Source organism: Penaeus monodon, chromosome 5 (genome assembly GCF_015228065.2).
Source record: "Penaeus monodon isolate SGIC_2016 chromosome 5, NSTDA_Pmon_1, whole genome shotgun sequence".
Lineage (NCBI taxonomy): Eukaryota > Metazoa > Arthropoda > Malacostraca > Decapoda > Penaeidae > Penaeus > Penaeus monodon.
This window is the reverse complement of record NC_051390.1, coordinates 8,433,317-8,453,367: the sequence shown is the minus strand read 5'-3', so window position 1 is coordinate 8,453,367 and position 20,051 is coordinate 8,433,317. Positions and strand designations below refer to the sequence as shown.

Here is a 20,051-nt window from a genome sequence, read left to right as displayed (position 1 = left end):
ACACGCGCACACACACACACACATACACACACACAACACACACACACACACACACACACACACACACACACACACACTACACAACACACAACACACACAACATATATATATATATATATATATATATATATATATATATATATATACAACACACAATATACACACGACGCATACAGATCCCATACATACATACAGATACATACATACATAAGATATATAATATATATATATATATATAATATATATATATATATATATATATATATATATATATATATATATATATATATATATTATATATATAATATATATACATATATATAATATATATATATATATATATATATATATATATATATATATATATATATATATATACATAGACACACTCGTACAAACACATACATTTACACACACGCGCACACACACACACACACATATATATACTTTGATCCAATACGTGTGAGCAGGTACCATTTAAAGCGGCGGAAGATGTGCATACTCTGAAATCCGATAATTTACCTGAGAGAAATGAGCTGGGAACCTTGGCAGGCTACGAACGTGAATGACAGAGCGATCAGTTTTGGGTCTTGCTGCCTGGGAAGGTCGCTTGTGCTTACCACATGCACCCAACCTCCTCCCCCAATTCCATGTTGTAACGCGTCCCTTTAGTGGTTAAGAAATTCAGGATAAACGCTTTCCACGATAATTTTGTGAGCTATTGAGTGGGTCTATGTATTGGAAGAATGAGTAAACGGACCGGAGTGATTGAGGAAAAAGTCATCCACCTCATCGCCAAGTTCAAGGGGAATGGAACCGCCACAGGGTAAGCGGCGATTGCCCCAAGCCCATGGTGCCCATTAGAATAATTGTAATATTCTGAAGACGGCAGTTGGAGTGTTAACCAACTTTGACAACCAGGGAAAGTAAGGAACAAAGCCTTAAACCCTTTGAATCAGTGAATGTTCACAGTATTCTGCAAGACGGAGAGGGCGTGCACCAAAGCACAGGCGACCGACCAAGGTGTGTGTATATATGAGTAGAAAATACATATATAAATACAAATGTGTATATGTATATATTGTATATTTATATTTACATAAACGTACATGCATATATCTATCTATCTATCTATCTATCTATCTATCTATCTATCTATCTATCTATCTATATATATATATATATGGATATCTATGTACACAATATGTAAATATCTATATATATTTATATGAATATATAGATGTACATAATATATACATATATATGAGAATGTCTTTCATCACAATCTTATGGTTGATGAAAATTAATATCGATTTTTTTTCTGCTTACTCCTTATATACTTAATTCAGCTGTTGTTTGGAGATCAGATTAAAATGATATTTGAAAAAAATGCAAGAAAGCTTTAAAGGAATTCCAAATAAACCCCCATTGCAAAATCCTTCGAAATCAAAACGTAGTCAAACGAAATTAAAATTGTACCTCTTGATATGCATATCGGAAGGGAGATTGAAATCTAAAATACGTAAAATATTTATTTTCATGTTTCACAAGAGAGGGGATTTTCATGGCATTTGAAATCAGTTATCATTTCTATCGATGTTACCGCAGGAAGATGACCCTTGTGTGGCTTGAAATCATGTGTTTGTTGATTAATGATCGATGGTGTAGGCACCCAAGAGACAAGCACAGCTGGCGGGAAGCTTGAATGTCTCGATGGCGAAGGGGAAGTACTGATCATAGGGGTCGTAGACAAGGAAGCGGTGGTAGATGGACTTCTGCAGACACTTGGACTCGTAGCAGTCAGGCACCAGAGGACATGCATCGCCGGAAGTGAGACACTCTTCGATGCGTGTAGTCTGAGTGAGAGTCTGATAATGGGCATCGATATTGTTTACAACGACACGCCATTTTCCCTCGGTGTTCTGGGCGCGAAGGGGCCTGATGTAAGCGGTCTCTGATGGGCACAAGTAAGTTTCCTCATCCAGGATGTTTGGCCGGTCCACAGACTGCTCAGTGTTGAGGTCGGCTACGTCAGCATAGAGGGAGAGGAGCTTCTCATAGTGATACTCGGCTGCATGTTTGATCTCGTAGGTGGGATAGTGGTCGTCTTGGAGGCACCATGATTTGGTTGTGTTGGCAGCACATTCTGGCACAGCAGGCTCGTGTTCATGCTCATAGGAAGGCTGTGGGTGATAAGCGGGAGCAGGGTGGTAGGAAGGTTGTGGATGGTATGAGGGCTGTGTGTGGTATGTAGGTTGATGGTGGTATGAAGTCCGTGCGTGGTGAGAGCTGTGATGGCTGACGGCAGGAGCACCACCAAGACTAATGCTGACGTGTGAGGTCTGGTCGGCCAGAACTGCGACCGCCAAAGACAACGAAACCTGAAACATAAAATGTTTTTTTTTTTTCATATTGATGAACTTGTATCCATTATATACATGATGATTCGCCTGCGCACGTAACAACACACCCACACCAATATCCGTGTGTGAATGTATATGTATATTAGTGTATCTGTAAATGTATCTTATATCATAATATAAACTCACCAAGTATCGTAAAGCCATGTCTGCACTCTCAGTTCTCGGTGCATTCGGATTATCGAGCCTATATACTCCAGGTAATGTTTGGCCACGCCCACGCACTACGAAGATGCGTAACTTCAAGGTTAGAAAAGTTTGAAAGTGCATTGTTTCCTGACTCTGTTGCCATTATTTCCCCATTAACACAGACACGCAAACTAAATTCTACATTCCTCCCACTCTCTTCTGGAAAGAGAGAAGTGAACAAGACACATCTAATCACATTCGCAAAGGCACAAAGACAAATATTTACATATATATGCATATATATATAAACACACATACGTGTGTGTAGACAGGTGTGGCTGTGGATGTTTGTATGGATACATTCATGAATTTTTAAATAGTGTATATATATATATATATATATATATATATATATATATATATATATATATATATATATATGTATACATCACATGCATAATCTATATATACATAATGAGTGGCTAGGGATGGTAGATGAGCGACGTAAACAAAAAATGAGAAAACTTCCTCATTTTGAAGACATTTTCACGTTATAATTAGACTCATAACGGTGTAATTTATCAAAATTGCTTTATTATAATTACGTCCTTCCGGGGGGAGGAGGCCAAGCGAGAATTTGAAGGGGGCAAATAAGTCTTGGGTAGGCAACTGCCCCTCCTACCCTCTACCCCTCACCGAATTGACACCCCTGTATATATACACACACACACACACATATATATATATATATATATATATATATATATATATATATATATATATATATATAAGAATATATATAAGTGTAATATGTGTATGTATATGTATTCATACACACACACACACACACACACACACACACACACACACACACACACACACACACACACACACACACACACACACATATATATATATATATATATATATATATATATATATATATATATATATATATATATATATATATTTAAACAATGATATGGATTTTCACTGATGTATACTATTTATCAGTCTATGGATCTATGAATGTATGTATGTATTATGTACGTACACATTTATATACATATCTGTGTACAGTATATATATATATATATATATATATATATATATATATATATATATATATATATATATATATATATATATATATATATATATATTCATATGTATATATGGTAATATATGTACCAACAAATATATATAGTATATATAAAACAAACGCCGACATATGACACATACAGATACATATAAACGCACATATAAGGATACGCGCACAAACACATACACACACTTTGATCAAGTTCGTGTGAGCGAACATAGCGGCATATTTTGACCGCCGATAATTTACCTGAGAGAAATGAGCTGAAGACCTTGGCAGGCTATGAGCTTGAATGACAGAGCGATCAGTTTAGGGCCTGGCAGCTTGGGAGGCTCATGGTCGCGTGTGCTTACCACGTGCACCCAACCCTCCCAAACGTATCTGCTGTAACTCGCCCCCTTTATGCCCATCAATTCGGGGATGAGCAATGACCCGAAATTTTTTGTATGGCTACTAAAGTGCCATAAGGTGGTCACGTATTGGGAGATCAGAAAAACGGCCCGAAATGTGTAAAACGCCAGCCACCTTACATTAAAGGGAAAATTTTGGGGGGAAGGGACCGCCAGGGGGTAAGGGGGCGGAAACACCCCAAGGGTATTGTAATGGTCCGAAGCCGGCAGATGGAGTGTTAACCAACCTTGTCAGCCAGGGTTGGTTAACGCATTTAATTAGCGGATGTTCACACTCTTTTCCAAGACGGTGAAGGCGTGCACCATAGCATATATGTATATATATACACGCGCGCGTGGGTATGTTTATATATACAAAAATATATATAAGATATATAAATAATTATATACATACCACACACACACACAACACCACACACACACACACAAACACACACCCAAAAAATTTAAAATTATATAAAATATTATAATTTTTAAAAATATAAATATACATATATATATTTTTTATATATAATATATTTTATTATTTAATTATTTTAAAAATAATATTTTATAATATAAAATTTTTTTAAATATATTTGATTATGCTATTTTGTAACAGTTTTAAATATTCACACATTAGCAGATCTATGTCAGAATATTATATGCGGACACACATGTATATGTGCATATCTGTATACACAATACATATATATACATATATAAAAGCATATCTATGTACATACGCACAAACGCACACACGCACACACATATATATATGTATAGCTATGCACACACACACACATATGCAAAATCTATATACATATGAGAATATCTTCCATCGGAATCATGATATAACTGATGTGAATGAAGATCGATTTTTTTCTGCTTACTGTTCATATGCGTAATTCAGCTGCTTATAGATAATCATATTAAAAAGATATCTGTAAACAAATACAAAAAAGCATTTTAATGAATCCTAAATAAACGATTGCAAAAGCCTAAGCCAAACTAGACAAATGTTAAGTATTACGTACCCCATGAATTCAAAGATATTATGGAAAGGAGATTGAAATCTAAAACAGAAAAATTTTTTTATTTTCATGTTTCACGGGGGATTTGATGTCTTTGAGAAAAGTTTTCTTCTTTCGGCGTTACCACGAAAGGGACTAAGTCAGCATTCTTCACGTACTCGAAGACTTTCCAGGGACGACATGCCTTGAACTTCTGTTTTTGTAGCTTCTGTGGCTTGAGATCTGTGTTTGATTTTAATGTCATGGTGTGGGGCACCCCAGCACAGCTGGCGGGAAGCTTGAATGTCTCGATGGCAAAGGGAAGTACTGATCATAGGGGGTCGTAGGAAAGGAAGGATGGTAGTGGATTCTCAGACACTTGGACTCGTAGCTTCAGGCACCAAAACTCCCATCGGGGAAAGGGTGAGACACCCTTCGATACATATAATCTGAGTGAAGTCTGTATTTGGGCTCGTATTGTTTACAATGACACGCCATTTACCCGGGTTCGGGAAAACGAAGGGGCCTGATGTAAGGGGTCTCTGGGGGCAAAATAGGGGTGTAGTGTAAATCAGCAAAACTGTATGTTGTTATGCTACCACCACACACCCCAAAACCCCACACACACACACACACCACACACACCACACCAACACATATATTTAATTATATATATATATATAGTATTTATATATATAATATATAGACACATAAATATGTATATCTATATTTACCATATATATAATATATATTATATTAATATTATATATATATATATATATATATATATATATATATATAAATTATATTTAAAAAACAATCTATATATATACTGTTACATTAAAATATAATATAAATATATTATATATATTTATTTTTGTATGTATTATTTTTTTTAAAATTATATTTAAATATATATATTTTTTATATTATTATATATAATTTATTAAAAAAAATGTGTATGTATGTGTACATGATTTAAAAAATTTATGTTATAGTTGTAATATTATGCATATTATACATATTACATATATATTATATTTATCATATTATACCAGCGTAATACAAAAATTGCATCCCGTCTTGTTGTTATTATATTGTGTGTCATGTATACACAAAAAAATCGGGTGTTGATTATATATAATTATATATATATTATATATATATATATATATATATATATCTTTTAAATTAATAAAATAAAAATATATATAAAAAGTTATATTTTTTCTTCTTTTAACGTTGGGTTCAGTCTGAGCCGCCGTGGTCAAGCATGATCTTTTTTTGTATTTTTTCATGTTTGTGCTCTTGGGTTGTTACGTGTAGGGTCCCCCAGTTTCCTTTCCCCCGGAAAAGTCCGGTGGTCCCTTTTGGGGTAATCTTTCTCTCTATTTTATCCGGCTAGGGACCACATTTTACTTGGGCTGGCTTGGCCACCCAGTGGTGGTACCAATCAAGGTAAAGTTCCTTTGCCCGGGAACAACGGGGCGGGTCGGTACTCGAACCCTCGAATTCAGATTGCCGTCGTGACGTCTTGACGGACGCTCTAACCATTGGGCCACCGGGGGGGCTTGGGATCATGGGTTCCCAAAGATTTTTTTTTTTCTTAGCAATTTAGAACGGTTTTTTGCCATTGCCTTCCCCCCGGTGTTTTTTTTCGGCCCACTCTTTTACCCGCACTGACTTTGAGCTGGCTTGGCCCCCGTGGCTGGGCCGGAATCGAGTAGTTTCCTTCCCCCAAGGGAAAAAACGCCCGCCGGGGACTCGAACCCTCTAACTCAGTTTTTCGTCGTGACGTCTTGGTCCAAACCCTAACCATTCGGCCACCGGGGCCCCTAAATTTAAAATAACACAAAAATTTAGTGGATATATATTCATGTATATACACATAATTATGTGGTATATATATTCATGTATATATACAAATAAATGTGTATATATAAGTAGACGCATGTATATATATACACATAATTATGTAGTATATATACATATATATACACATATAAATATCTGGTGTGTGTATGTGTGTGTGTGTGTGTGTGTGGTGGGTGTGTTTGTGGTGTGTGTTGTGTGTGTGGTGTTGTGTGGGTGTGTGTGTGTGTGGGGGGGGCGGTGAGTAGGTATAAATTTATAAAAAAGAAAATTTACATATATACCTACACACACATATATATATGAATATATAAATGTGTATGTGTGTGGGTATGTAAATGTAATAATATTTTTTCCTGGATCACTAAAATTTTTTTTTTTTTGTAAAATCGGGGCTTCATACTTTTCTACTGTATGTGTGACTAAACCATTGTAATGTCTTCTATTCCCGTTTCGAAATCTTTATGCATTCTTCAGCTATTACCATATCATATATTATATTCACAAATTACAGTAGCTGTTCTTAAAGACAATAAAAAAATCATACCGAGAATGATAACTTTCAACATTAACGTCTTGATTGCCATACATCATATCCTATTGATATAATAATAATGATAATAATAATAAATGATAATAATAATAATAATAATAATAATAGTAATAATTTCGCAAAAGCAAAATAATAAGTTCTATTATTTTTTATTATTTTTTTTTTGTTATAGAAATCATTAAAATTTGTGTTTAATCCCCTTCGCCCCATTACTCCCACTACAATTTATTTTTTAAATTTACATTTTTGATATTAACCTTTCTTATTTTTTCCTTATCACTCTTTTTTTATCTTTAAATTTAAAAATGTGTGTTGCGGGGGGCGTATGGTGGAAAGGGGAAAAGTGTAAGTGTGTGTGTGTGTTTGTGTTTTTTTAAGTTATAAAACGGTTTATTGCATACGTTCTTGATTAATATTCTGAAAACTTCATATAGGTATAGAATCATTATTCGTAACTGATAATTTTCCTAGGGAGTTTTCTTTTTTAAAGTGATAATGATGATGATGAAAAATATAAAAATTTTTCTGCTGCCTAAAAAAACTTTTTTTTTATTGTAAAATTTAAAAACCAAAAACTAAATGAACTCACCAGTATCTAAATTATCCTTGCCTGCGGCTCTGGGTGCCTTCGAACTGTGCGACTATAGCGTACTATATTAGGGAGCAATTCGTATTTTCCCAAAAAAAGAATGGCTGTTTCAACCCCACCGGGGAAAGGGGTTAAACTATAAAACTGATTATTTTTAAAATTTGATCACAGCTAATAGATTAAATGAATAATTGTTCAGCTTTCCTTACTTTGCGCATATTACTTCCAAGTCTTGACACTACTTAAATACACCCCAAAAACTTTTCCCCCCTAAAAAAACCCAAATTGATTTTTTCGGCGGTGAAGTCAACCCTTTTTCTATAAAAATGAAAGATAAATCATATGGAGACACTCTGTTGGTTCTCAGCATTCGGGCCGCGTTGGTGTGTTAATGGATTTAAATGTCCTAGTATAAATTTTATTTACTGTAAAGATATTTTCGAAGGGGAACGGATCTGGGGAGGTATGGGCGACCGCAATCTTTTTTCTTTGGGGGTTTGCAATAGTTTGGAGGCCCTCTAGAAATTTTTCCTTTTAAAATTTAGTTTTTTACATTTTTTGGGTGGGGGGGGTTTGTTCACCCCTTTTCCCTAGTTTTAAAAACAAAAGGGTAAGTATCTATTTTTTTGTTTTATCACCACTATACGCGATTTTGACCAAGTCTCACTACTTGGATGGCGTTGAAGTAACCGGGAAGGAAAAACCTCTTTGGTAAGGACTTCTGTCCTGGACTTTGGTCCTGTTTTCAGTGGAAATTCTATTTGTGCTCTCTCGTGGACTTCGGGGGGGGGGGGGGAGAATTAAGGAGTTCGTGCCTCTTTTTTTTTTATCGGGGGCGTGTATATATGGGGTAAATATATATATTATATATATATATAAAAAAAAAAAAGAAAATATTAAAATAAAAAAATTATATATTATTTAATAAATTTATATAAAAAATTTAAAAAAAAAAAATAAAACACACCACATATTAACAAAAAGAAATATTATTGTTTCAATAAATCCACCCCCTGAAAACCAAAAAAACCAAACAAAACAACAACAAACAACATATATAAAGGGGAAATATTTTTAAAATATTACTATGCTTTATATATATATAATTGGGTATATAATTATATGATAATAATATTTAATTTTAATTAATATATTTTGGGGTAACATTGGTTTTTTTAATATTAATATTTTTATATATTTTTATTATTAAAATTTAAAATATAATTTAAACGGGGTTCGGCGGGTGAAATAGGGTTTTTTGGGGGGGGAACGCAAACATTTTTTAAAGGGGCCAAGGTTGGTAAAAAAAAAAAATGAATGGGAACGAATAATTTCACAATGCGAAAGGGTTTTTTTCAAATATCTCACAAGACACCCCATAGGAGAGTAATCAATAAAAAATAAGATCTCGAAACCCAAAACACTGGGGCATGAAAAAACGTTTTATTTTTTCTGCGACAGGGCTAGTTGGCCCTAAGATATTTTTCACTATTTATTTCCTTACAAAAATGATACTTTTTCAAATTGTTTTTATTCCACATCAATTTTTGTGAGTGCTTTGCTAAGATAGGAATAATATATCTAGTGTAAAACAAACTACAATCACGGAGATAAGCTTACATGATCTATGATTCAATTAAAATTACTTTCACCGTTACGGTTATGAAGTGGGGGGAGTAGTGGCCGGGGGAGGGGGGATACTGCTCTCTATATAAAGACAGCGCATCATCACGGTCGCTACGTTCGGGCACCGAAGCTGAAGTACAAACTTTGCTTTTTCGATACTTGGGGAGTTCATAATGTTCTGATTAAATTTATAGATCATGCCAAACACACCACACCACCAAAACCACCAACAAAACACACACACACAACAACACACATATATATTATATATTTTATATATATATAATATATATATATTATATAGTATTATATATAAAATAATATCAATATATGTGTGTGTGTGTGCGCACACATGGGTGTAGGCATGGATGTGTTGATACGTGTACACACGAAATACCATGTATATAAAGGATACAGGTACATTACTATTTTACCATATTCTATTTGCAGGTTTCGTTGTCTTTGGGGGGGTCCAGTTCTGGCCACCAGACCCAACGTCGCCATCTCGGCGGTGCCCTGCTGTCAGCCATCACAGTTCCCTCACCAAGCCGCACTTCATACCACCCATCAAACCCACATACCACCACACCCTCAATCATCCACAAAACCTTCCTACCACCCTGCTCCCCCTTATCAACCCCACACCCCTTCCCCATGAGCATAAAAACCACCTGCTGTGCCAAATGTGCTGCCAACACAAACCAAATCTGGGGGCCTCCCCAAACGACCATTTTTCCCCCCCTACGAATCAAACATGCGCCGGTATCACTACGGAAGCTCCCTTTCCCCCCCTATGCTGACGTAGCCACCCCCAACACCGAACTGTCTGTGGACCGACCAAACCCTGGATGAGGAACTTACTTGTGCCCATCAGAGACCGCTTAATCAGGCCCCCCTTTGTGCCCCGAACACTGGGGAAAATGGCGTATCGTTGTAAAAAAATACATGCCCATTATCAGACTTTCAATAGACACCGTATCGAAGAGTGTCCCCCTTACTTCCCGGGGATGCTGTCCTCTGGTGCCTGACTGCTACGACTCCAAGTTCCCCGCAGAAATCCTCTAAAACCCCCGTTTTCCTTATCTCGACCCCCCCAGATCAGTTTTCCCCCTTTGCCATCGAACTTCAAGCTTCCCGCCCTGGCTTGTCTCTTGGGTGCCTACACCATCGATCATTAATCACGAAATACATGCTCACAAGCCACATAAGGGGGGAAAATAAAAATTAATAATTCAAAAATTTTTTTACATAATTTTAAAGTCTGGGGAAAAGTTCAAGGCATACGTCCATGAAATGTCTTCGATACGTGAAGAATCGGTCTCTATCATCTTCTGTGGGAACGCCGACAAAAGGGTAAAATGATTTCAAAAGACTCAAAATTCCACTTTGAAAAATGAAAATAAATTTTTACATTTTTATTTTTCAATCTCCCTTCCCCTTATGATATCTTTATTTCATAGGTAATATACTTTTATTTTGTTTATTTGGCGAGACTATTACAATTTTTTTTTTGGGGTTCCTTTTAAAAAAAAATGTCTTGCATTTGTTTACAGATATCTTTTTAATATGACAATCGACAAACAGCTGAATTATGGATATGAAGAGTATGCAGAAAAAAAATCGATCTTCATTCACATCAGTTATATCATGATCGCGATGTAATATATTCTCATATATTATTAGTACAAAAATACTGTATGCATTATATGAATTAGTTGTGTGTGTGGGGGTGAAAAATGCATGCTGTATATTTGTTTGGGGACATAATATGTATTTATATATGTATATATTTGTGCTAAACTATAAATGGGTGTGGGGCAAATATCATATACAAAGTATCTACTGTCCTATCTTTCTAAACTATATATCTATATAATATGCTATATATGTGTATATTTAAAAACTAAAAGCCCCCCTAATTGCTTTATATATTTTTTCTTTCATGGCATGTATGTATGTATATACATTTATTGGTTCATGCATGATATGTTATAAAAATTATATATATATATAATATATATATTTAAAAATATATATATATATATATATTAATATATTATACCCCCGACTTGGGTGTGTAATATACATATATCTATGGTGCACGCCTCCCATCTTGAAAAAAATTTTGAACACCCGCCCCGTTTAAAAATGTTTGGGGCTTTGTTCCTATTTCCCCTCTCCGGGTTTAGACCGTTTCAATCATCCCCCGGCATGTTTCCGCGCTTACCCCCGTGGCGGTTCCTTCCCTTTTTAAATTTTCCTTGAACGTAAAGGGGGCTGGTTTTTTTTTCCCCACTTTCCGGTCTGTTTACTGATCTCTCCAATACGCAGACCCACTTTATAACTCTCAGTAGCTCATACAAAATTATCATGGTCATTGGGTCATCCCGAATTTTTTGGGGGCCCACTAAAGGGACAGTTACAGCAATTTTCTGTTGGGAGGTTTGGGGGCATTGGTAAAAAACACGCACCCTTTAGCCTTTTAACTGCCAAAACCCTAAACTGATCGCTCGCCCATTCAAACTCGTAAAAAACATGCCCCAAAATTTTTTTAGCTAAATTTCTCTCAAGTAAATTATCGGACGTCAGGGTATACACACCTTCCGCTTCTTAAAATGGGACCTGCCCACACAAACGTGATCAAAGTATATATATGTGTATGTGTGTGAGTTTGTGCGCGTGTCCATTATATGTGCGTATATATGTATCTGTAAGTGTCATGTGTCAGCATTTGTCTTTATATTACTTTTTGGGGGGGGTAAAAAAAAAATTTTTAAAAAATATATTATATAATATATATATATATATATTTATATATCTATATAATACATATTATAATTTTTTATATAAAATATTTAAAATAAAAATTATAAATATATATATATAAATATTATAATATTATTCCCCCCCATGGAATTTAAAATTGTAACATTAAACACTGTACACAACATTTCTTAAATGTATACGTTTCATAATTCATACATCATTCATAGTCCCTAAATGAAAAAAATTTAAAAACCATAAAACTTGTTTTATATATATTATGGATATATTAACCTAAAATTTTAATAAAGGAAAAATATTGAAAAGCGAAATTTTATTTAAAAGTAAATTTTTATAATTAAAAAATTTAAAATTTTAATATTATTAAATTTTTAATTATTAAATTTATATTATATAATATATAATTAATAAAATTTTTTTGTTGGTGTGGTGGTGTGTGTGTGGGGGGTGGTGGTGTGTGTTTTGTGTGTGTTTTTGGGGTGTGGGTGTGGTTGTTTTTTCACGCGTACAATTAAAAAAAACACGCACCACATACCCCCACAATATAATTTTAATATATATATATATAAAAATATATTAAAATATATATTATATATAATATATATATATAATAAATATTAAATTCGTCATATAAAATGCATATAGTATAGATGTTTATTTGGCAAGAGATTTAAAATTATTTATAATTTTATATATAATTAATAATATATAAATAAAATATATTAATTATAATATTAATATATATATATATATAAAAAATAATTATATTTAAAAAAATTTGGTGTGGGGTTTAAGGAAAAATTTCTCCCCGGCGTTTTTGCGTCTAATGATTGTGTGTATACTTTTTTTTACATATATATTTGTTATATATAAATATAATATATATATTTTATATATATATTATATATTAATATTATAAAAAAAATATATATATAGGGGTGGGGGGGGTATGTTGGTGTGTGATTTACATTTAACAATTGAAAAATTCTCATTAGATAATAAAAATAAATTAAAAAAAAACAATAAATAAATTTTTTATATTATATTATAAAAAAAAATTATAATATATTAAAATTTTTATATATTTATATTTATATTTATTATATAAAAAATATTTTTATATTATTGTTGTGGGGGGTGTGTTGTGTTGGGGGGTGGGTGTGTTGTGTTGTGTGTGTTGGCATGTGTGTGTGGGTGTGTGGTGTGTGTATAAACAGGGACTCCCAAATTCGGGGGGGAGGGGGGGGGGGCAGGGGAAAGGGGAGTTCCCACCCAAGAAAACTATTTTTTCCCCCCAAAAGTCTGCTTTTCCCCCCCTGCCCCGGGGAAGGTTTTTAATTATGGGGAAAATTTTAATTTTTGATAAATTACTCATTTATAAATCTAATTATAAACTGAAAATGCCTTCAGAATAAGGATTTTTCTATATTTTTTTGTTTTTCTCTTCCCCCCATCTACCATCCTGGGGGCCCCCCTTTTTATTTTTTCCAAATGAGCCTGTACTTTTAATTTGTACCCAAAGGTTGTAAAAATCCATTAGGTTATTTTGACATTTACAACACGGGTTTTGTTTTTAAAAAAAACAATAATATTTTTTGTGTTAAAAATTGTTTGTTTTTTTGCCCTTTTGGGGGTGTGTTAAGGGGGTTCTTTTTTTTTCCTTTTGGGAATAAAAAAGGGGGGAAAAAAACTTTTTCCCGTTCTCCCTTTCCCGAAGAGCGGAAAAATGAAAAGGGAAATTTTTTTTAATTAGCGGCTCTCCCTATGTGGGGGAAACAATCCGGAAAGGTCAAAACGAAGGGCCCAGCTGGGGTTTCAACCTTTTTGATCGGGATTTTTAAAAATTTGCTGCCGAAAGCAATATATAATTATTTTAAAAAATTAATAAATAAATTAAATTTTTTACTAAACTGTATTTTTTTTGTTCTAAAAAAACGAAACCCAAAATTTTTATAATACAATTTAAAAATATTAAAAAAATTTCCATATTTTATTTTATTTTTTTCTTTTCCCCTGGGGCCACCCCGATAATTTGGTGGTTTTTTGTGTTGTTACGTTCCCTACCAGACGAAACACCATAATATAAAAAACAAGTCATACCCCTAAACCCTTTACCAAATCTCCCCGTTTTCCCAAAAGTTTCCCCTTGACTCCGGCCCCCTTTTGCCCAAAAGTCTGCCCCAAAAAACCCAACGGGGGCCCCCAAAAAAAACCCTTATCCCCCCCCGGTCCCCGCTTTTACCTAAAAAGTCCCCCCCCTCTCCACTCACCCCAGCCTTCCACCAAAAACCCCGGGAAAAACCTTTTCCTTTTCCCCCCAAAACCGCCCGTCATTGGGCCCAAAACACCAAAAACTTTTCCCCTTTTAAAAAAAAATCGGTCCAAAAAACTTAAATCACCAAAGTTCCCCCATGGCATCATTCCCTTTCCCCGTGCCAGAAGGCTGCCAAAAAACACAAAACCCCCCTTCTTGGGGGCCACCCCCCGAACCTTTTCCCCTTTCCCCTCGAGAACCCAAAATTTAAAAAACTTTCCCCCCCGTTTCTTTTTTTTGCCTAAAACCCGACTAACACCAAAAAAATTTGTCTGTCCCCACAAATTCCCCCCGTGGGGAACTACGGAAAAAAACCGTTTCCAAGCCCCTCAAAAACCCCCCAGGGAAAATTTTATTTAAAAATTTCATCCCAAAAATCAAAGAAGTAAAAAAATACTTTTATTCAACGTTTTTTGAAAAAAGTTTTTTTTTCCCGGGATTTTTTCAAAAGGGGTTTTTTTTTTTGAAACAAAAGCCCCTTTGGGTTTTTCCCCCAAAACCCCCAAATTTTAAAAACTGTAAAATTTTCCCAAAAAAAACAAATTAATTTTTAAATATTAAGGAAAAATTAAAAAAAGAAAAAAAAAAAAAAAAAAAAAAAAAAAAAAAAAAAAAAAAAAAAAAAAAAAAAAAAAAAAAAAAAAAAAAATTTTTAAAAAAAATTTTTTTTTAAAAAATTTTTTTTTTTAAAACAAAAAAATTGGGTTTTTTTTTTTTTTTTTTTTTTAAAAAAAAATTTTTTTTTTTTTTCCCCCAAAAAAAAATTTTTTTTTTTCCCCCCCCCCCAATTTTTTTTTAAAAAAAAAATTTTCCCCAAAACCTTTTTTTTTTTTCATTTTTTTTTTTTTTTCCCCCAAAGGTCCCCCCCTTTTAAAAATTCCTTTTCCCAACCCAAAAACCCCCCCTTTTTTTTTCCCCCCCGGGGGGTTTTTTTAAAAAAAAAATTTTTGGGGGCCCCCCCCCTTTTAAAAAAAAAAAAACCCCCCCCCCCCCCCTTTTTTTTAAAAAACCCCCCCTTTTAAAAATTTATTAAAAAAAAATTTTAATTTTAAAAAAAAAAAAATAAATTAAAATTTTAAAAAAAAAAAAAAATTTTTAAAATTTTGAAAAAATTTTAAAAAAATTTTTTTGGGGTTTTTTTTTTTTAATAATTTTTTTTATTTCCCCCCCCTTTTTTGGGGGTTTTTTTTTTTTTTAATAGGGGAAAAAAAAAAAAAAAATTTTTTTTTTTTTTTTTTTTGGGGGTTTTTTAAAAAAAAAAGGGGAAATTTTTAAAAAAAAACCCCCCTTTTCCCGGGGAAAAAATTTTTTTTTTTGCCGTCCCCCCCCCCCTTTTTTTTAAAAAGGGGGGGGGGTTTTTTTTTTTTTTTGGGGGGGTTTTAAAATTTTTTAAAATAAAAAGAAAAAAAAAAAAAATTTTTTTTTAAAAAATTTTTTTTTTTTTTTTTTGTTTTTTTTTTTTTTTTTTTTTTTTTTTTTTTTTAAAAAAAAAAAATTTTTTTTTTTAAAAAAAAATTTTTTTTTTTTTTTTAAAATTTAAAATCCCCCCAAATTTTTTTTAAAATTTTTTTTTTTTTTTTTTTCCCCCCCCCCCCCCCCCCCCCCCCCAAAAAAACCCCCAAAATTTTTCCCCCCCCCCAACCCCCCCAAAAAAATTTTGTTTTTTAAAAAATTTTTTTTCCCAAAAAAAAAAAAATTTTAATTTTTTTTTCCCCCCCTTTAAAAAAAAAATTTGGGGGTTTTTAAAAAAACCCCAAAAAATTTTTTCCCCCGGCCCTTTTTCAAAAAAATTTTTTTTTTTTTTAAAAAAAAATTTTTTTCCCCCCCCCTAAAATAAAAATTTTTAAGGGAAAAAAAAATTTTTTTAAATTTTTTTAAAAAAAAAAAAATTTAAAAAATTTTTGAAAAATAAAGGTTTTAAAAAAATTTTTTTTTTGTTTTTTAAAAGGGAAAAAAAACCCCCCCCTTTAACTTTTTTAAACCCCCTTTGGAAAAAAAAAAAATTTTTTTTTTTTTGGGCCCAAAAAAATTTTTTCCAAAAATTTTTTAAAATTTTTTCCTTTTTTTTTTGGAATCCCCCCCCCGTGGGGGGGCCCCCCCAAAAAAAAAAATTTTTTTCCCCTTTTTTCCCCCCCCCAAAAAAAAGGGCCGCCCCTTTCCACCCCTTCCCTTTCCCCCAAACCCCCCTTTTTTTTTTTTTTTTAAAAAAAACCCCTTTTTTTTTTTTTTTTAAAAAAAAAAAACCCCCCCCGGGGAGTTTTTTTTTTTTTTTTTTAAAAAACTTTTTTTTTTTCCCCCACCCCCCCTTTTTTTTTGGGCCCCCCCCCCCCCCCCCCCCTTTTTTTTTTCCCCCCCCTTTTTTTCCCCCCCCCCCCAAACCCCCCCAAACCTCCCCCCCCCTTCCCCCCCCCCAAAAAAAAAACCTTTTTTAAAGGGGAAGAAAAATTTTAAAAAAAAAAAACCCTCCAAAAAAAAAATTTTTTTTTTAAAAATAAAATTTTTTTTTTTTTGGGGTTTTTTGGGCCCCAAAAAAAGTTTTTTTTCCCCCCCCCCGGGGAAAAAACTTTTAAAAAAAAATTTTTTCCTTTTTTGATTTTGGGAAAAAAAAATTTGTAACCCCTTTTTTTTTTTTTTTTGGTTTTTTTTTGGGGTCCCCCCCCAAAAAAATAAAAAAACCCCGTTTTTTTTTTAAAAACCCCCCCTTTTTTTAAAAAAAATTTTTCCTTTTTTTTAAAAAAAAATTTTTTTCCCTTTTTAAAAAAAAATCCCCCCAAAATTTAAAAAAAAGGGGAAAAAATTTTTTTTTCCAAAAAATTTTTCCCCAAAAAAAAAAAAAGGGGGAAAATAATTTCCCAAAAAAAGGTTTGGGGCCCCTGGGTTTAAAAAAAAATTTTTAAAAAAATAAAGTTTAGTTTTTTTCCCCCCCCCGGGGAAAAAAAAATTTTTTTGGGGGGAAAAAAGGTTTGGGGTTTTAAAAAAAAATTCCCCAAAAGGGGGGAAAATTTTTAGAAACGAAAAAAAAACCCCTTTTAAAAAAAAACCCCCCAAAAAAACGGGGGAAAAAAAACCCCATTAAAAAAAAAAGGGGGGGGGCCCCCCCCGGTCTTTTTTGGAAAAAAAAAGGAAAATTTCCCCCCTTTGGAAAATTTTTTTTTTATTTTTTTTCCCAAAAAAAAAAAAACCCTCCCCCAAAATTTTTTAAATTTTGTTAAAAAAAAAAAATTTTTCCCCCCAAAGAAAAAAAAAAGGGTTTTTTAAAAAAATTTTTTTTAAATAATTTTTCCCAAATTTTTCCCCCCACCCCCAAAAATTTTTCCCCTTCCATTCCCCCCCCCCCCCCCCCCCTTTTTTTTTTCCCCCCCCTTTTTTTTTTTTTGGGGGTTTTTAAAAAAAAATTTTTTTTTTTTTAAAAAAAAAAAAAATTTTTTCCTCTTTCTTCCCCCCCCCCCCCCCCCCCCAAAAAAAAAACATTTTTTTTTCCCCCAAAAATTTAAAAAAAAACCCCCCGGGGGGGGGGGGGGGGGGGGGAAAAAAAAAAAAATTTCCGCCCCCCCCCCCCCCCCCCCCCCCCCCCCCCCCCCCCCCCCCCCCCCTTTTTTTTTAAAAAAAAAGGGAAAAAAAAACCCACAAAAAAAAAAAAAAAAAAAATTTTTTAACCCCTTTTTTTTTTTTTTTTTTTGGGGTTTAAAAAAAAATTTTAAACCCAAAAATTTTTTTTTTTTTTTTTAAAATTTAACCCCCCTTTTTTTTAAAAAAAAAAAAAATTTTAATTGTTAAAAATTTTTTTTTTTTTTAAATTTTTTAAAAAAAAAACTTTTTAAAAAAAATTTTTTTTGGGGGTTAAAAAATTTTTTTTAAAAAAAAATTGGTTTTCCCCGAAAAAGGAAAAAAAAACCAAAATTTTTTTGGGAAAAAAACAAAAAAAAACCCAAAATTTTTTTTTTGTTTTAAAAATATAAAAAATAATTAAAAAAAATAAAAAAATTTAAAAAATATTTTTCCCCTTATACCTTATGGGTTGTTTTTTTTTTTCCCCAAAAAAACCCCAAAAGGGGGGTTAATATTCAAAGAATTTAACCCCCAGTATCTTGTTTTTTTCAACACCCTGTGGAAATTCATAACTTCCAAGATTTGGCCCTTTTCTCATTTCCAAATAATACCATTTGGGGTAACCTTTGTTTGCGAAAAATTTCTCTTTTTTAAAAATGGGTTTTTATTAAAAGTTTTTGGAAAAACGTTTTTTTGTAACCACCCCCCCTTTAAAACGCCCGAGGTAAAACAAAAGCGATTACCAGTACCACGCCAAAGATTTAAACCCTTTTTTCACCACACCTGTTCCCTTTTACCCCTTTTTGGTGGTTGTAATTAATTGCCCCTAGAAAATCGAATTTCAAAAAGGGGAAAATGGGAGTGAAAAACCAGGAAGTCCCCCCCCCGTAAAAAAAGGCGCATCTCTTTTCCGCTCTGCCCCCTGTGAAAAGGAAGTGGACAACCCTGAAAAAGCCCAAAAAAAATTTTTAATACCCCTTTGTGTAACATTTACCTGTAATTATGTGAAAAAATATTCTAAAAATTATTGTTTTTTATCTCACCCCCTTTCTAATGATGCAAAAAAGAAAAAAAAAATTTAATTTTAAAAAATTCTTTTAAAAAAAGTGGATACTTTTTTAAAAAAAGAAACCTTTTTAACCACAAAAAACCCAAAAAAGAATTCCTATTTCCCAATCAAATTAACAGCTTTTCCACACCCAAAAAATAATATGCCATGTTTAAAGACCACAAAGCCCCCTGGAAATAGAAAAACTTTTTATAAGTTTGATATCAAAGAATTAGGTGGGTGTATGTTTTCCCTCTCTTTTTTTATAAAAACCTATTTACCATCAACACCCACCTACCTGCAAACACAACACACAACACACAAAACACACACACACCACACACACAACACACACACACACCCACACACACACACAAAACCACACACACCACCACACAAAACAAACACCTCCCCACCCGTCTTTTCGCAAGCGCACGTTTTAACAAAACACCCGCAAAGCCCATACACAATATTTTTTGACAGATAGACAAATAATTATAGGTGCCATATGCGTGTGAAATGAAAATCCTATTAAATAATAGCATTTGAAGCGTTATTTGTTTTTAAAAAAGTTTTATTTTTTTTAAAATTTATAAATAAATTTTAAAATAAATATAAAAATTATAATTTTTATTTTATTTTAAAAAAAAAAAATTTTTTATT

At 32.9% G+C, this 20,051-nt stretch overlaps 1 protein-coding gene across 2 annotated transcripts in view; it reads right to left on the bottom strand.

Annotated features, from left to right (window-relative positions):
* Nucleotides 1-1,519: 1,519 nt before the first annotated feature.
* LOC119572922 (neurotrophin 1-like) overlaps nucleotides 1,520-20,051 on the bottom strand; it is a 25,367-nt gene continuing 6,835 nt past the window's right edge. Inside the window, exons 1-2 of one of the 2 annotated variants that reach the window (XM_037919878.1) lie at nucleotides 2,550-2,631; nucleotides 1,520-2,381 (exon numbers count right to left, since the gene is read on the bottom strand). In XM_037919878.1, the coding sequence (XP_037775806.1) occupies nucleotides 1,650-2,381; nucleotides 2,550-2,567 (750 nt within the window). In that variant the 5' untranslated portion in view covers nucleotides 2,568-2,631 and the 3' untranslated portion in view covers nucleotides 1,520-1,649. Of the gene's footprint in view, nucleotides 2,382-2,549; nucleotides 2,632-20,051 lie in introns of those variants that run through there. The other variant, XM_037919879.1, reaches the window with a different exon arrangement.